At 39.5% G+C, this 17,461-nt stretch overlaps 2 protein-coding genes across 2 annotated transcripts in view; both read right to left on the bottom strand.

Annotated features, from left to right (window-relative positions):
* LOC149158257 (Iron-sulfur cluster biosynthesis family protein) overlaps positions 1-17,058 on the bottom strand; it is a 90,472-nt gene extending 73,414 nt beyond the window's left edge. The window contains exon 1 of the mRNA XM_089436164.1: positions 16,550-17,058. Coding sequence (XP_089292290.1) covers positions 16,550-16,777 — 228 coding nt within the window. The 5' untranslated portion in view covers positions 16,778-17,058. The remainder of the gene's footprint in view (positions 1-16,549) is intronic.
* Positions 4,929-5,722, bottom strand: LOC149158258 (uncharacterized). Its single transcript, XM_089433450.1, has 2 exons — positions 5,587-5,722; positions 4,929-5,477 (listed from the first exon to the last, which is right to left on the bottom strand). Exons 1-2 carry the CDS (start codon positions 5,712-5,714, stop codon positions 5,009-5,011), a joined length of 597 nt encoding a protein of 198 aa, XP_089289576.1. The 5' UTR covers positions 5,715-5,722; the 3' UTR covers positions 4,929-5,008.
* Positions 17,059-17,461: the final 403 nt, after the last annotated feature.

The raw sequence follows: 17,461 nt of genomic DNA, 5'->3' as shown, positions 1-17,461 counted from the left end.
CAGACATGGCCCCCCCCCAACCCCCCCTGTCACATATTTAACGTGTTGAGCATGACACTTGTCTGACACGTGCCCTAATCATGTCTGGAAATTTGGACACATGCCCTAATCATGTCTCAAAATTTGGACACGTGTCCAACATATGCCCTAATCATGTCCGGAAATTTGGACACATGCCCTAATCATGTCTCAAAATTTGGACACGTGTCCAACATATGCCCTAATAGTGTCCCTAAATTTGGACACATGTCTAGCAAAAAGCGGCCAAAAACTTCTTAAAATCAAACTTTTGCCTCATTCTCATGCATTTCAATCATAGGTTTGGAGCTCTCAAAGGTTTTGGAGTGCAGTTAAGGGTGATTAAGTAGTGTTATAAAGGATTCCAAGTACTGGGAAGTGGATTTGTCGAGGCCCTACTAATGCTATGTAATAAATAGTAATGTTAAATTCTTAAAGTAAAAGTGAATGTCAATTTTACCTAAACTTTTATCATTACCATTAATGGTTTTAGGATTTTTGAGAGTGGTTCCAATCTCATTGGATTTCATATGGAGAAACTAAAATTTTAGATCCCAATTAAAATCCAGCAGACTTAACAGTTTTCAAGATTTAAAAATTTGGGGGATTTCAACATTTCCATTCAATTCTGTCATGTATGAGGGCATGGAACTAGCATTTAATCAAGAGCACCAAGCCCTATATATACCTTGATGATGGTGGCAATGATTGTTCAACTCCTCTTTCATGACCCTAGTAAAAATGTACCCATCACTCAAACAAAATCTTGATTTTACATGTTAAGCTTTTTCTATCTTATTTTAACACTTAGAGGGCAATATTGATGATGAGGACCCAATATAGGCAACGATTTTGATGATATGTAGTTACTAGTTAGTTGTTACAGCATGATTTTTTTTGGACTCTAGAGGCCATTTAGAGCCTCTTTGTTGATGTATTTTTGGTTCAGAGATGGATTGCACTCGGTGCTATTTTGGTTATATGCACTAATTGTATGATTGAATTTGTATCATTATCATGTAAAATTGTAAATATTTTAGTTTCTAAATTCTAAAGAGATTTGAATCTTTGTCTATATTTCATTTTTGTATGTGTAATAATTCACTAATTTGTTATATATATATATATATATAGTGCCCTCTGTGTCCTATTCTCAAGGTCATTGTATCCTGCATCGAGCACTCATATTTCCATGTCCTCCGTGTCCCATGTCATCATGTGAGTGACTTAAACTGCACATGGATGGATTCCATAGAAATGATCTTCTTTAATTACCAGTTCTTGAATTTCAATATCATGAAACCACTATCAGCTTGAAGCAATTGCTATATAAGCACTCTGTCTTGCTCTCTATGGACAAGAACCTTAACCAAATCTACTTGGACTTAACAACTAAGGAACATGCACAAACAAACACGAAATGCCATATATTTATAGTTGTAAATTCTACATCAAGTTGCCCTGGCCTAAAGAAATAATGTAATATAGGCATGGAGAAGTGTGAGAAAAAGATCAAACGTAAGTTGTATAGTTGAGCGGCAAGCCACAAGTATCGTATAGCATGGTATCATTTGCAAAAAAAGGAGATAAAATTAATTGCACTCAACCTAGGCCATTCAGTGTAGTGACTACTGCAGACATCAAAACACCCTCTCATAGTTGAAAATAGTGAACAAGAAAGTGCCAGGGGTGAAATTCAATGGCATGTAGGATTTCCTATTGGACCAATCAACCCTAAAATACTCTATCTCAAAATAACAAGCTAAACTTCTGTCCCAATTTCAAATGTAGCTAGGTTAGATATTTAGCTATGTTGCATGAGCATCCAGAATGCAATAACAGGGGACACAAGAACAGGAGTATGGAATGGCTGAAAGATCCCCATATATTTTGAGGGAACAAAAAGTTGGGAACGGCAAATATAGATATCAAAAAACCAGTACCCCCAGCTCATTGTATTCTCTCTCTCCTATTGTCAAAATAAAAACTGGAGCCCCCAGCTTGTTGTATTATCTTTCTCTCAATGTCAAAATAAAATCCAGGGCTCATATTCTACTCAAGAATAATTTTCTGCCCCTTCAATAATCCATCATAGAATGAAATATGCCCCAGCATTTGGCTTATACAACAGCTGCTACAGTGGGAACTGAACCATAACATGATGACCCAAAGGTCCATTACTCATGCCTTCAAACGCCTGGGGTTCAATACACTAAATGGTTAGATGTGGAATGCCACATCCTCAGAAATCTTAATATGCACTGAATTCAACTTTGTTTAGAATCTAGATATCAACAAGATCAAAAAAAGAGCAACTCTCCAGCAATGATTTCACACCAGAAAGAGTCACACTATGCCCTTTTAAAGGCATGTTTCAGTGCCTGAAATGAACCCAGGTACATTGGAACATCCAGGATCCCGCAACCTGTCAAAGCACGTCTGGATGCTACACAACAGGCTGGGAACATCCAGATGTCCCATGCACATACTCCCCGAGAGGAAGGACCTACATGGGCATGTTCCCAAATGTTAAAATCATGTGGTTAATCTTCACTTGAAGCCACATGTGATGATTAAAATAGCTTTATGATGCTTACAGATGGGACTTGTTACCCACCACCTATGGGTAGTGTTATCCACCATTTTGTGGGTGATATCCCTTGGAGAAAAAATTTCTCCAAGATGGTCCTCAGTCGGCAACTAGCAGCACCTTGCAGCCACCAACTAGCTCGTTGTGCCACTTCTCCGCCACCTGAGCCAGCCATGTGGTCCCTCACCCATCTGCCATGATCGTATGTTTGAAGGTGGGCCTCCCGAACCTAAAGGTATGCCTTGTCATTTGGTAATTGAGTATTGCAATTTGCTTATCATGGACACTTCTGGGCATGGATTAATGGGGAGTTTCGGCAGAAAGAATGGGCTAGGTCTGTGCTCTTGTCCCCTAGACCCCTTTTTGGTTGTTAACCTTGGATTCTAGTCCCGTGGGATCTTTTTTACTAACCCTTCGGCTTGGGGATGTTATTACATGGGAAACCCTGATTTTGGTTGTGTGGTCCTACTCCCTCATCCATATATATTACTCCCCTTCCGCTCATTATAACCCCATTCATTATTTCTCCCACCTAGGTCCACATTCCTCCACTGGGTCCACATAGGGCTAGCTTTCCCCTTCCCCTTCCCCTTGCCCACACCTTGGGTCGGGCCTGGAATGATGCCCCGAAGGTTGATGCAGCTGAAAAAAAAAAAGTAAAAGCATAATTGGCCACATACAACAGGAAAATGTACCACAAAATGCAAAATATGGTCGAGACAAACACATTTAACACATGGGCAAAAGCCAATACATTAGATCTACCCCATAATCATGGGCACCACCCTAGTTCCCACAGGTCCTGAATGAGCCTCCTTTATCATTTAGGAACCCATGATTGTCCCAACCCCTGGTGAGCAATGAACCACCCTAACTTAAAAGGGATATCCACTGTTATATCTCACACATCATGCTCTTACCCCTTGAGCCCCGAGTAGTTAATTAAAGAAAAATCATAAAAAGCAAAAGGCATATAAAGAAGGGTGGAAAAATCAAGGTTGGGGCACCTCATGTACCACGATTGCTCCCTCCTATACATTATATACCCAAGTGTGGGCTTCCCTTTTACTAGCTACCCTTGTACCCCAGCATGTGGCCCAGGGCTGCCCCTTTTCATTCCCTACTCCATTCATCTTTTTATCACATGCCACCACCTTTTAAAGGATGTACCTTGGACATATTATCCCCTTTAGAAGTAGAAACCACCTAATGGGATACTTGGTTAACCCCATTTGGAGCTTGGAGACATTAGCACATGCCAAAGCCCATTATGGAAGGGCATGCCATTATGAAGTCCCCACTTGTTGTCCATGGTTTGTAAGCTCTTTTACTCGATTTTCTTGATGACTTGTTGTACTGGAAGGCTAGGGGACGCATTGGATCTTATGCCCTCCATCTTCAGTTTGGTCTCCCTATACGGGGTCCTAACCCTCTAAAGGGCTACATTGGCACATGTAGGGTGTGTGTTGAGAGCCATGGGCCTCCACAGCAGTAGATAGTACTCCATGGATCCCCAGAGATGTTCAAAGATTGTTCGAGATTCACCTATTGGACGAAGAAGATGTAGTTGGTTCACCTTTGCCCAACCAGCCCCACAATTGTACCATGCACTTGGCAGATGACCCAGGACTTGTATGTTGATGTGGCATCACTTACACTATCATCTGAGCCCTTACAGATGGTCTACAGGCATCTTCGACTTACTTGGAGACCCATGAGGTCACTTGTGTGCCCTCACAACCATTGGGAGCACCACAGGTTTATTATGTGGAGAACAAGGGGCCAACCCCTTGTCCATTACTTTTGGAAGTCCAATTCATCATTTTGGCACTTATGGACTTCATCAGGCTTTTTAGAGCGCCCAACGACATGCATTATTGATCATTCGATCTCTTGAGAGGCTTGTTATTTTTTTTTATGAGCTAGTTTTGTGGGCTTGTCACCAAAAGTTAGTTATCTGCACATAATATTTATTTTATGGGCTAATGTAGGCTCAAATAGCTAAATCGAACTCCTTAGAGGTGTATAAATCAATGTTGCATTAATCGTTATCGGGATAATATCAGCGCGAGGAAAAAATCAGAATTATCGGGAAATAATCGTTTGGTACAAAAAAATTCATTTTTTTTCATTTTTTTCATTTTTTTTAATATCTAAACCATCTACAACATAAAATAAATACATTGACACATAAATATGATAAAAGAACTAATATATAAGATGTTTAATATCATTTCTAGTGCTAAAATCACGCATAACATTGAAACATGTCCTGAATAGTAAGTCCTAACTCCTGAGTCCCAACTCAACCTCAAAATATCAACAAAAAATATGATAATGTATCTCATCATGTCATAATGTCATATACAATAAAATGAAGAAAATAACTAAAGTCTAATCCTATTGATTTCCTCTGCCCCTCTTGCGGGAAAATGCCACAGCTTTCCCTTTCCCTTTAGATGTAGCTGTTGGTGCCCGTGCTGGTGGAGATGGCAGTGGAGTCTGATGTGCTCTAGAAGCTGAAGAACTAGAAGTAGGAGCTATAGGAGGTAGACCACGTCCTCTACTGGTGGCAGTGGTAGCCCGGGCAGGTGGTGTCACCTCCTCCTCCTGTTCCTCCTCCTCCTCCAACTCCTGCTCCTCTTGCTCCTCCTCCTCCTGCTCCTCCTCCCCCTCCACTACATCCTGCACTAACCAATCATCAGCAGACTCCATGAGAGGCCTCTCGGCCTCAACCCTCCATGCAGCAGTGGTGTCAATCCCATCCAATGAGATGGCATCCACATCAGGTGTCCTCTCAAGTTGCCTCACCCACAATCGAAGATTGTAGTAGACGTAGACCATGTCATTAAGTCGTTGGGACTCCAACCTGTACAAAGATCATGAAATAATAATTAATAATTATAAAAAAAATATTGTTTAATGAATTCAAAAATTTATTTGGAAATTTGCAATATTTTAAATGTTTAAATGTTAACCTGTTGCGCTTCTTGTTGTGTATTTTTTCAAATACACTCCAGTTGCGCTCACATCCTGAGGAGCTACATGTTTGGCTAAGGATGCGAATGGCAAGCTTTTGCAGAAGGGGTACCCTGCCACCATACATTTTCCACCATGCATCTACAACAAAATTACAAATAAAATTTTAAATAAACATAAGAAAAAAATGGAATTTGAAGAGACAATGATATTTGAAACAAAGTTACAAACTAAAAAAATACCTGGCATTTTAATCATCCTATCAGTGACAGCCATCTCAAAGCCAAATGTGCCACCTGCCATCCTATATGTCTCAATTTGTTTAGAGATCTCTATACGTTGTTCTGGAGATCGCACCATCTTCTGGACACAGGATAAGAATCCATCCATGATCTCAGCATCAAAATCAAACCCACATGCGTAAGAAAATGCAGGGTTCAGGAAAAGCCCAGCAACATGAATGGGACGATGGAGTGTGTTGTTCCATCGCTCATCAATCACTCCCCATAGGAGGAGTTGTCTCTGAAACCCATCATCTCCCTTACCATCATAGTAGGTTCAAATGGCTTCTTTGGCCCTGTCCATGGCCTCATACAAATAGCCCATTGCGGGCTTCTCACCATCAACCAACTGAAGAACCTTTACCAAAGGTTCAGTAACGGCACACACCTCCTGCACTCCCGCCCAGAAGTCTTCCTGGTATGAAACAAGTCTGCATACGGCCTCTCCTTCTGGTTTGCGGCTCATTGACAAAGCATGCCACTCCTCTGAAATAAACATTCTCTTCACATCCCACATAGAATTAAGAGAGATTGAAGAGAAATGAAACTAGTGGCAAACTGTTTAATGGCGGGGCGCACCAACTCTTTGTTGTTGGTAAATCTTCTCATCAAGCTAAACACAGATGAATGGTTATATATAAATTTTGTAATGCTTTTGGATGAATCAACAATATCTTTGACAAAGGGAATTTTCCCTATGTCCTCTAACATCAAATCAATACAATGGGCAGCACAAGGTGTCCAAAATAAAGTAGGATGCCTGTCCATAAGCATCCTGCCAGCAGCAACATAATTTGCAGCATTGTCCGTTATGACTTGGACAACATGTTGTTCACCCACCTCCAAAATAAACACATCCAGCAAATCACATAAAGTTCTTGCATCTTTGATTTGTGCAGATGCATCAACAGATTTGATAAACATAGTCCCCTTGGGACAACTAACCAAGAAGTTTATAAGGGTTTTCCCCTTTTGGTTAGTCCCAGTGTTACTTGGGAGCGGGAGCGACATTTTCAAAAGCTCCCAGTTTGGGAGCGAATCCCGGAGCGTTTTTATATAATACATATATTTTTTATATTTTGATACATATATGTCAACAAAAACATGTAGAATAATGAATTAGATATAAAAAACATAAAAAAAAACATAGATTGAACCATACAACAACAATCATCTAGAAGTTATAATCTTCATCAACCACATCCACAAGTCAGTAACATAGTAACATACAACATATTGAGTCTCATGATTCATCAATCTTAAAGTTTCAAGCTTTCAAAATTCAATATATAACATTTATCATCATTGATCACCAAAGTTGTACTGGTAAGCTAAGTGTAACCATTACAACAAATAATATCTAACATGAAATGAAATTAAACAACTTTCAACTTTCATGAAGCATCATATTCATAATTCATTACTAATGAGTTATAATTGCCAACTTCAAACTTAAATTGTCATATATTGTTTAAAAAAATATCATAATAAATATGAAAGAGTCAATAGTTATAAAAGCTACTAGAAACTAGAAAAGAGAAGTAAATCTATTATCTATTTCTTATACTTGGGCCTCTTGCCACCACGAGAAATGTCTAATTTTTTAGTCTTGTTGGAAAATTAGGATCTTTGTCATTAATATCACCCTCTAAGCATTAATATCCAGAGGTATCTTTGTCATTACCTCTGTATCTGTATAGGGATCTTTGTCATTGATATCACCCTCTAAGCATTAACATAAGATAGAACAAGCATGGCATGTCAAGTCAAGATTTTGTTTGAGTGATGCGTACATTTTTAGGAGGGTCATGATAGAGGAGTTCGACAACCAATGTCACTAACATCAAGGTACATAGAGGGATTGGTGCTCTTGATTAAATACTAGTTCCATACCCTAATACATGACAAAATTCAATGGAAACATTGCAATCCCCCAATCTTGAAATCCTGAAAACTAATAAGTCTGCTGGATTTTGAATGATATCTATAATTCTACTTTCTCCATATGAAATCCAATGAGGCCGGAACCACTCTCAAACATCCTGAGTCAATTCATGGTAATGTTAAAAATTTAAGTAAAAGGATGAAAATGAATATTAAGGAGAATGTCACTTTTACTTTAAGAATTTAACATTACCATGAATAGCATATCAATACTAGGGCCTAGACTTGATCATTAAGCTGCCCCACTCAAGAATTATTTGTTTCTTTCAAAAAAAATTGCATTTCAAACATTACAATAACCCAAAAAAAAAAAAAAACGCTCCCGAAATCGCTCTCGAAAAGGCAAGGAGCGAAAAAAAATTTAGGGAGCACGCTCCCGCCCAGAGCACGGATTGGGAGCGGAATCGAGGGAGGCGGGGGCGCTCCCCCGCAACATAGGTCAGTCCAACCATCTGACATAACAGTGCATCCTGTTTGTGCCCATGATGCCCTAAATTCCTCCAATCTTTGGGTGCAGTCACGCTTTTCATTTTGAAGAATTCGGCCTCTGAAGTCATGATAAGAAGGGATTTTGTACCCTGGGCCAACACTGGCAATAGCATCAACAGTAGGTTGGAAAAATGGATTATTCCTCACAATGCTGAAAGGAATATCACTCCAGAGGAGAAATTTTGCCAACAACTTGTCAGCTTGTTCTTCCTCGGTTCTTTTTAGCATTGAATCGATAGATGGCTGTGAACCAGGTATGGTTCGAGGAACAAAAAATGATGTGGCAGCTACCGGATTCGTTGATGCTGCAGTAGAACCAGTGCCACTTAGCCCACTTCCTTCAGCTGACCTTTTTAGTTGCCTTTTGAGTTCTTCTTTGGCCTCTCTAGTCTGCTCTAATTCTTCCAATGCTCTCATGGCTCTTTGGATAAGTTCAGGATTTGTATTTGTACAAGGCCCCACATCTTTTCCAGGGATTTTTGCAAGGTGAAACTTCAACCTGTACACCCCCCCGGACATAGGGTGGCCACACAACTTGCAACTCAAGTTTAGTCTATCATTCAAAGAATCAGGTACACCATATTCCCAGAAAGGATCCAATTTCCTTGGCATGTTTGTTTTTGAACTTTGAAGTTGCAAACTTGAAGTCTTGACTCTTGAATGGTGTTTTGGTGCAGTTGTGAACCTATGGGAAAATAAGGATTACAATTTAGCATTTACAAAATTACAAGTTACAAATTTACAATTTAGTATTTTAATTTTTAATTTTTAACATTGTACATTGAAAATCCAAGTTACCCAACCTAAAACAACCATTCCAAAGTTCAAAGTTTCAAACACAAGTTACCCAACCATTCCAAACCCAAGTTACCCAACCAAATGGCAAAAACAATGAAAAATACATAAACAATATTTAAAAACAATGAAAACAAAAAAAAAATTGGTTCCCATAGTCATACCAAGTTACCCAACCAAAAACAATGAAGAAATACAAAAAAATCTTTAAAAACAATGAAAACAAAATAAAAATGGTGCCCATACCAAGTTACCCAACCAAAAACAATGAAAAACATACAAAAACAATGTTTTTAAACAATGAAAACAAAAAAAAAATTAATCCACATACCGTTTCTATGGAGAAATCGGTGGTCTCCTCTTGATTTTCTCCTCTAAGCACTTAGATTCAGCTAAAAACCCTCTCCAGCTTGGTCTCCAGCTCTTCTCTGCCCTCCGCGCGCGACTGTCCAAATGAATTCATAACAAAAAACCAAAAAACGTTATAAAACCTCGCTGCCGCGAAGCCCCGCGATTTTTTCCGTTTTTATCGCAATAAAATCGAAATTATCGCGATAATTTCAATAAAAATCGGCAAAAGAAAATTTCGACGATAATTTCGTATAGTTATCGCAATTTTATCGGGACAGCGAAAAAATCGCGATTATTTCATTTCATCGCAACATTATCGCAATTTTCACAACACTGGTATAAATACAAATGATGAGAGTTCATTTCTCATCATCACTTGGTTTGGACTTGTACCTCTCTTGAGATTTTCGCTATTCCTTCTTGGTGGACGAAATTTTTGGAGCATGGATGAATTTTGATGTATGGATTGTCTTTTCTTGTCTTGGAGCTTCATGATTGGCAAGTTTATTGGTGGTTGGATATATTCTCTTACATGTAAGTACAAATTTAATGCTATTATTCTTTTACTTTGTCACATGCATTTAAAATGAGATTTTTGCTATACTAGGGCTAGTTGTTGCATGCATTTATTGCGAAATTGTGGAATGATGTTTCTATATAGCATATCTCTATGTATGGGCCATGTATGTTGAACAAATTTTCCTAGGGACCAGCATAGATCAATCTTAAATACGGATCTAACATGAGCCGAGAGGGATCCAATTTCTTCACGTGCAAATTTTTTTATGAGCCAACATTATTTAAATGTTTTGTATAGTTATTTAATTTTTTTTAATTTTAGATTTTTTTAAATTTTTATTTGGGCCAACATGAGCAAAATTTCAACTTTGATGATGGAAGGACGGGGTTACACATCATACTGGGTTGTAGAATGAGCCTCTCGACTCAATAATTCTATGATCGAATTTATCTTAACAAGCCACTTCACCTTGCAAATGAAGTATAAAAGCTTTTAAGGTCACTCTCCTTTGCCCTAGATGACAAGCGAAGTTGATCTTAGAGCCTCCTTGACCTAGAAACGAAGTTTATCTTCATATTCTTCTTGACTCCAATCTCCCCAAGGGATTAGGCACTGGTCTACCATAAGGTGATCACTCAAAGAAACATTTTTCTTCACCTTTTCTTCTTTATTCTAGGTCTAGCCACATTAGGGCTCCTAGGGCATCATTTTCCCGACAAACCACCCATAAGAAAAATTCGATCTCTTGGCCTCTACTGTGTTGGTGTGTCTCCTAGGCCTCCTCCAAATTTGAGGAAATTTTGATGGTGGGGTTGTGAGATATCCCAAGCCCTAGCCTCGAGATTGGTTTTTGCCCTAAGATTCCCTAGGCTAGTTCCTCATAGGGATCATTTTGCACCTTTGAGTAAAAATCATTTCTTTGATCCCCTTCTCCTCCTTGTTTAGGTCAAATATATCATTAGTTGCTAGACTCCTTCCTCTGGACCTAACCTAGGTCCACTTGGCCCCATGTCGTCCCATACCTTTGAAAAGTCAATTCTTTAAAAACCACTTGGGAAACCAAGTTCAATAAGGATTTTAGGGTTTTGGAAGCTCCTTTACAATTTACGCTCCTTGAACCTAGCCCTTAAATCCTCATCCCCTTATCCTAGAAAGCTTTATACCGTGCTTAAGCAAGCAAGCAAGTCCCATTCTTGAGACTCCCCTAGGAAAGGGTCCCCGAGATCACTTCACACCCATCTTAGTTGATCTATCATTTATAAGTGATTCTCTATATATCGGGTCTCCTCCCATCTCTGAAAGTCCGTAAAGAGTAGGAAGCTTTAGCTATGGTGACAATGGGCTTTAGCTTCATTGTTGCTCTTGACCTAGAAAGTGCCCCTCTAGGACCCCCTGCTAGTTTGAGCGGTAACAGGTAGTATGCACAGGAGAAAAAATTTCTCCTAGATGGTCCTCAGCCAACAACCAGCAACCACCAGATAGCTCGATGTGCCCTTATCTCTGCCACCTGAGCCAGCCATGGGATCCCTCGCCCATTTGTTATGATCGTATGTTTGAAAATAGGTCTCCTGACCCCGAAGGTATGGCTTTTCATTGGTATAGTTGAGTGATTTTGCTTACTTGTCATGGACACTTTTGGGCATCAATTGGTGGGGGGATTTGACGAAAAGAGTGGGCTAGGTCTGTACTTTTATCTCCTTTGCCCGATTTGGTGGTTAGCCTTGTATCCTAGTCACGTGGGATCTCCTTTACTAGCTATTAGCTTTAGCGCTGGCACTACATGGGAAATCCTAATTTTGGTTGCGTAGCCCTGTTTCCCGACACCATATACATCACCCCCCTCCACTCATTTTAACCTTATTCATCACTTTTCCCTTCCCAATCCACATTTGTCTACTGAGTCCACAAAGGGTTAGCCTCCCCCTCCCCTTGTCCACACCTTGTGTTGGGCCTAGAACGATGCCTCAGAGGTTGATGCAGCTAAAAACAAAAGAAAAAAGCATAATTTGGCCACTCTCAATAGGAAATGTACCATAAAATGCAAAAAATGGTCGTGACATACAAATTTAGCACGTGGGCAAAAGCCAAACATGAGCTCTACCCCTCATTCATGGCCATTACCCTGGTTCCTATGGGCCCTAGATGAGCCCCTTTCACATCAAGGAACCCATGATTGTCCCAACCCCTGGTGGGCAATGAATTGCCTCACCTTAAAAGGGGTATCTACTGTTATATACTACACATCGTGCTCTCATCCCCTGGAGCTCGAAACAGTTATGAAGAAAAATAAATCAAAAGGCAAAAGGCATATGAATAAGGGTGGAAAAACAAAGGCCAGGGTAACTCATGTACCACGATTTGCTCTCTCCTACACTCATATACCCAAGTGTGGGCTTCCCTCATCATAGCTACCCTTGTACCATGACATGTGGCCTGGAGCATTCCCCTGATCCCCACTCTGTTCCATCACTATATCACATGCCACCTACCACCTAATGGATGTACCATGGCCATGTCACCCCCTTTAAAGTCTAAAACCACCTAATAGGGTCCTTGGTTAACCCCCTTATTGAGCGTGGAGACACTTGTACATGCCAATGCCCACTATGGAAGGGCATACTACCATGAAGTGCCCAATTGATTCCATGATTTGTAAGCTCTTTTACTTAATTATTCTAATGATTTGTTGTACTAGACAGCAAGGGGACGCATTGGATCTTATGCAGGATTGTACGTGGATCTCCATTTGGGGTTTGGTCTCCCTATACGGGGTCCAAGCCCTCCAGAGGACCACATCAGCACTTGTAAGGTGAGCGTTGAGAGCCATGGGCCTCCACCATAGCAAAGGGTACTTCATGGATCCCTAGCACCATTCAATGATTGCTCGTGTTCCACCTTTTGGATGAAAATGATGCACCTGGATCACCATGCCTAGTCAGCTTCATACTTGTTCCACACACTTGGCAGAGGTTTTAGGGTCCAGATGAAGATGTGTCTCACTGCAGGAGACAAAGGGAGGGCTTATGTCATCATCCTAGCCGTTACAGATGGTTTGCGGGTATCATCGATCCACTTGGAGACCCATGAGGATGTCATAGTGCCCCCACACCCACTTGAGGACACCACATATGACTTGCTTGGATATCAAGGGGCCAACACCTTGTCCACTATGTTTGGAGTCCATTCTCTCACCATGGCACACTATGGACTCCAGTAGGCCTTCTCAATGGCCCAACGACTCATTATGTTGATTATTTTGCCCTCTTGAGAGGTTTCTTTTTATGTTAATGAGCTATCTTGGTCGACTTGTCACCAAGGGATGTCATTATTGCACATTATTTTATTATTTGGGGCTTAATTAAACCTAATTAGGCAAATCAAACTCTTTAAGGAGGATGTAAATTGGTGAGAGGCCCATTCATTCCTCTCATCATCACTTGTTTGGGATTAGTAGCTCTTGTGAGAATTTCGCATTCCCTTTTGAAGGATGAGTTTGGTTTCATGGATGAATTTTGATGTTTGGATATTATTCTCTTGATCTTGGAGCTTCAAATTTGTCTTGGTCTAATGACTGGATATACTCGTTGTACATGTAAGTGCTCTTTTTCATGTCTATTCTTTATTTTTATCTTGTCAAATGATAATGTACAAGATTTTCGCTCTTTGGGTCTGAAATTTGCCCTAATTTATGCAAATTTGTGAAAGTTTTGGACCTTTTAAGTGTTACATATATTGCATGTGTCATGTATAATGGATGAATGTTCCTATAGGTTAATTTACATTGAATATACCTTGATAAGTCATCAATTCTTGTACATTGAAGTATAAAATCTTTTGGTAGTTGCTCCCATGCCCTAATTGCCATGCGAAGTTGCCTAGAAGTCTCCTTGATCGGGTTAAGTCTCTCCAAATCACAAATCACCCTTACTCCATCTCTCCCAAAGACAAGGCACTGATCCAACCATTGGTGGTCACTTAAAAGAATATTTTTCTCGCCTCTTTCTTCTCCTTTTAGGCCTAACCCTAAGGTCACCTAGGGCATCACAGGAATTGCATTGTAGCCATCTAAACCCTTCAATTTTTGGTCAACTATTACGTTGAGGTTTTCTCTAGAGGTCCTCCAAGTTTGGGGCAAATCCAACAGTGGAATCTCGAGATATAGCAAGCCCTAGCCATGAGACCAATTCTTACCCTAGGTTGATTTGGGTTAGTGTCCTCACTTGGATCATTGCATTCAAATCTCAAAAGAAAACTGGTCCTTTGATCCTATTCTCTCCCCTAATTTAGTCAAGCCCCTCCTTGGTTGATCAACTCCATACCCTTCACCTAGTTTGGGTCCACTTGGGTTCTTTATAGTCCCGCAACTCTATAACTCAAATTCCACAAGGATTACATAGAATCCATTTCTTCACAAGGATCCTTAAGGTTGGGAAGCCCCTTGTCAAGGCATATCCTCCAACCCTAGGTCTAGTTATCCTCATAGCCCTTCTTAGAGAGCGAATCACCTTGCTTTCAAAACAAGCAAGCCAATCATTTCAGCCTCTCTTGTTAATAGGCTTTAGGAATCACCTCATATCTTATCATTGATCCATCTCATACCGGGACTCCTCCCATCGTTGAAAGTTCGTAAAGAGAAGGGAGCCTTAATTGAGGTGACAGTGTGCTATCGCTCCATTGTTGCCCCTTGACCTAGTAGTTGCTCTATAGGATCCCCTCCTAGGACCCCTGCTAGTTTGAGCTATAACAGGTATCTAGCTAACCCATTTCTTGTATTTTTTATATTTGACTAGGCGACTTGGGGCTAGCACCCTACCCCTAAAGGATGTGTATATAAACAAGGTGACATTCCTCATTTATATCATCTCATTCAAGTGAATTCATTCATTCTTTGTCTGACGGCACTTTTAAAGAACTACCTCTACTTGTGGTCTATTGCTCTATTTGTGTGGTTGATTGCTTTTGGTTATGGTTGATCTATCTTGGATGAAGATATGGTACCTGAATATCTTTCTTGTGATCTACAAGTGTTGTTATAAATCTGCTGGTTTGATGATTGGATTAGGGTTAGTTGAAGAGATTAGCATATATCTACTATCTTCTTATGACCTCAACACCAAATCCACGACATTTCGCCCCCATCCCCAAATTCGCTGGAATAGGGAACCCCTGGTACAGGTTCCCAGTGGCTGGGAGCTGTTCCTGCGCTACATATTTAGCGTGATGCAATCACCGCAAATTACTTTTTGCATGTTGGCCAATTTAGAATACGGAGGCCAATGCAACAGTGCTTGGCAGATTTAGATGACTTTCTTTTGTAATCTAACATCCTTCCGCTTACTTTTATCTTAGATGGCCTAACAAGATATCTCACAACTTCAAGCTGAGATCTTATGCACAATTTTCTGATTTTGAATTGGTAAAGCTCAAGGACCAAACACACCTCCATGAATGCCCCACACACGTTCTCACCATAGTTACCATATACAAATAAGGATTTGGAATCGGATATAGATTTGATGCAATTCCAAATCAGATTCATCCCGAAAATTTTCAGCTCGAAAAAAATATGGGAGTATATATCTCACTAATATGAAAAAGCATGCAAAGTAATCGGAATTTTTGCTAGAAATATCACAACGTTATGGGCAAGTACGAAAGTATTTCCCGCAGGTCCCAATTGCAGAAGGTTGTATGGACAGAAAAACCATTTATTTTTTGCATGATATCTTTTTTTGTGAACTTACAAATAGGGAATTCCTACATCGGCCAATGATTCTTCGGATGGGAACACCGTTTATTTTTTCCATGCTAGGTCCTTTTTATCTAATCCGAATTCCAAACTGAATTGTACAGCTAACTCCTGACCATTCGCATTAGGATCCAGTTGACAATCCCTTCACTGGGTCGCCTTCGGGTAGACAAGAACATTCGACCTAATTGAATTTGTAGCCGAATTTCCATACGGAGAGGGCCGATCAGCCGAATTCCGGCACAGTTCTCACATGAGACTGGACGATATATGGATATCGACAGTCTAAAGGAATTTTGATTACAGCGCTGGCATAGCCCTTGATATGTGGATAGGGCCGATACCCATGCGACTGGGGCCTGCCTTCTTCCAAAAGTGGTTGTACATGATTTGCAGAATTCCCAGACTCACGGTGACATCTAGGGCTAAAAAGAGGGCTGTGGGTATTACTACAGAGTATACTGTTGAATTTCTGAATCTGGCCAATTCAAAATAAAAATCTTGATAGGGGTTGAAGCATACAACATGTATCCTACTAAGACTATTCTCTGCATCAATTGCCAAAAAAAAATTGTAAATAGAAGTGATGGAACTGCTCAACTGGTTTATTTCAACGTTTAAATCATGAAGACAATTGCAAGACCCCAGTTTGATTTTTCATTACCATAAGCATACTCAAGGCAAGCAAATCCATTGAATAAAAACCCTATTGCATAAACAGCCATCAAAATCCTCTTCAAACAATTTTATATGAAACCAGTCAAAGTCCCATAATATAATCTGGAATTGCATTAAGAAAAGCAGAAAAGAAAATTAAAAGAAGAACTAAATACCTGGACACAACTGTCAGTAATAATCAAATCATCGGCTTGAGATGGGAATGACTTTTCTGCAGCTTCCGCTTGGTATGAAAAATGAACCCTTGGTATTGGGCCATGAGGGGGGGCTCTGTGAATATGGTTGACAGGTGTGTCGAAATGGAAGAGTGGAGATGGGTTGGTCTCTGCTTTCGAATAACGTAAACGGACTGCAGAAAATCTGCAGAGTGCGGCCCTTAACATGGCGCAGTCGATTTAATTATCTGTTATTCATCAAATGGAATCGACTTCTCTGCAGCAAAGTAATATAGACGTGTCATTCAGTAACACCAATTAAGCAATCTGTGAGATAGGTTCGTTTGAATAGAATAGCTGGGGTATGGATGGAACATGTTCTCGTGTTATAAGTTCCTTGCGTGGAATGACAGCGTGTTCTGGAAATTCGAAGACAGGAGAAATTGAAAACCATGCACAAAGTGATTGATAGAAAAAAGGGATCAAACTTGTCAAATGACTGCAAATTAAATGACTACGCGTTTTGACGAAGTTACAGGTATAATTAAATTTTTGGGAGGGCGTTTAAATGGCTAAGAGTTGTGATTACAGGTACAATTAAATTTTGTTGCGCAAATTTAAATGGTTGTGTTATGATTTGTATTTAAAAGTTTAGAGATTGATTTTATAAAGTGATAATTTTTATTTATATTTTTATAAAAATAAAATTGAATTATTTATTAACAAGTTTATATTAATTATTGTTTATAAAATGTTTATTTTTAAATTTAAATTGATTATTATTTATAAAATATAGTTTTTATTTTAAAAAATATAAATGGCATAATTTATTTATTAAAATTCATAATAGTTGTAAAGAGTTTGGTGAAAATTATTAATGATGAGTTGATTTATAATTTATATAAGCTATTT

Source organism: Pinus tabuliformis, chromosome 5_2, assembly GCF_031772625.1.
Source record: "Pinus tabuliformis cultivar Carrire ecotype Pingquan chromosome 5_2, CPIR1, whole genome shotgun sequence".
Lineage (NCBI taxonomy): Eukaryota > Viridiplantae > Streptophyta > Pinopsida > Pinales > Pinaceae > Pinus > Pinus tabuliformis.
Note: the sequence above shows the minus strand (reverse complement) of the source record. Positions and strands in the feature narration are given on the sequence as shown.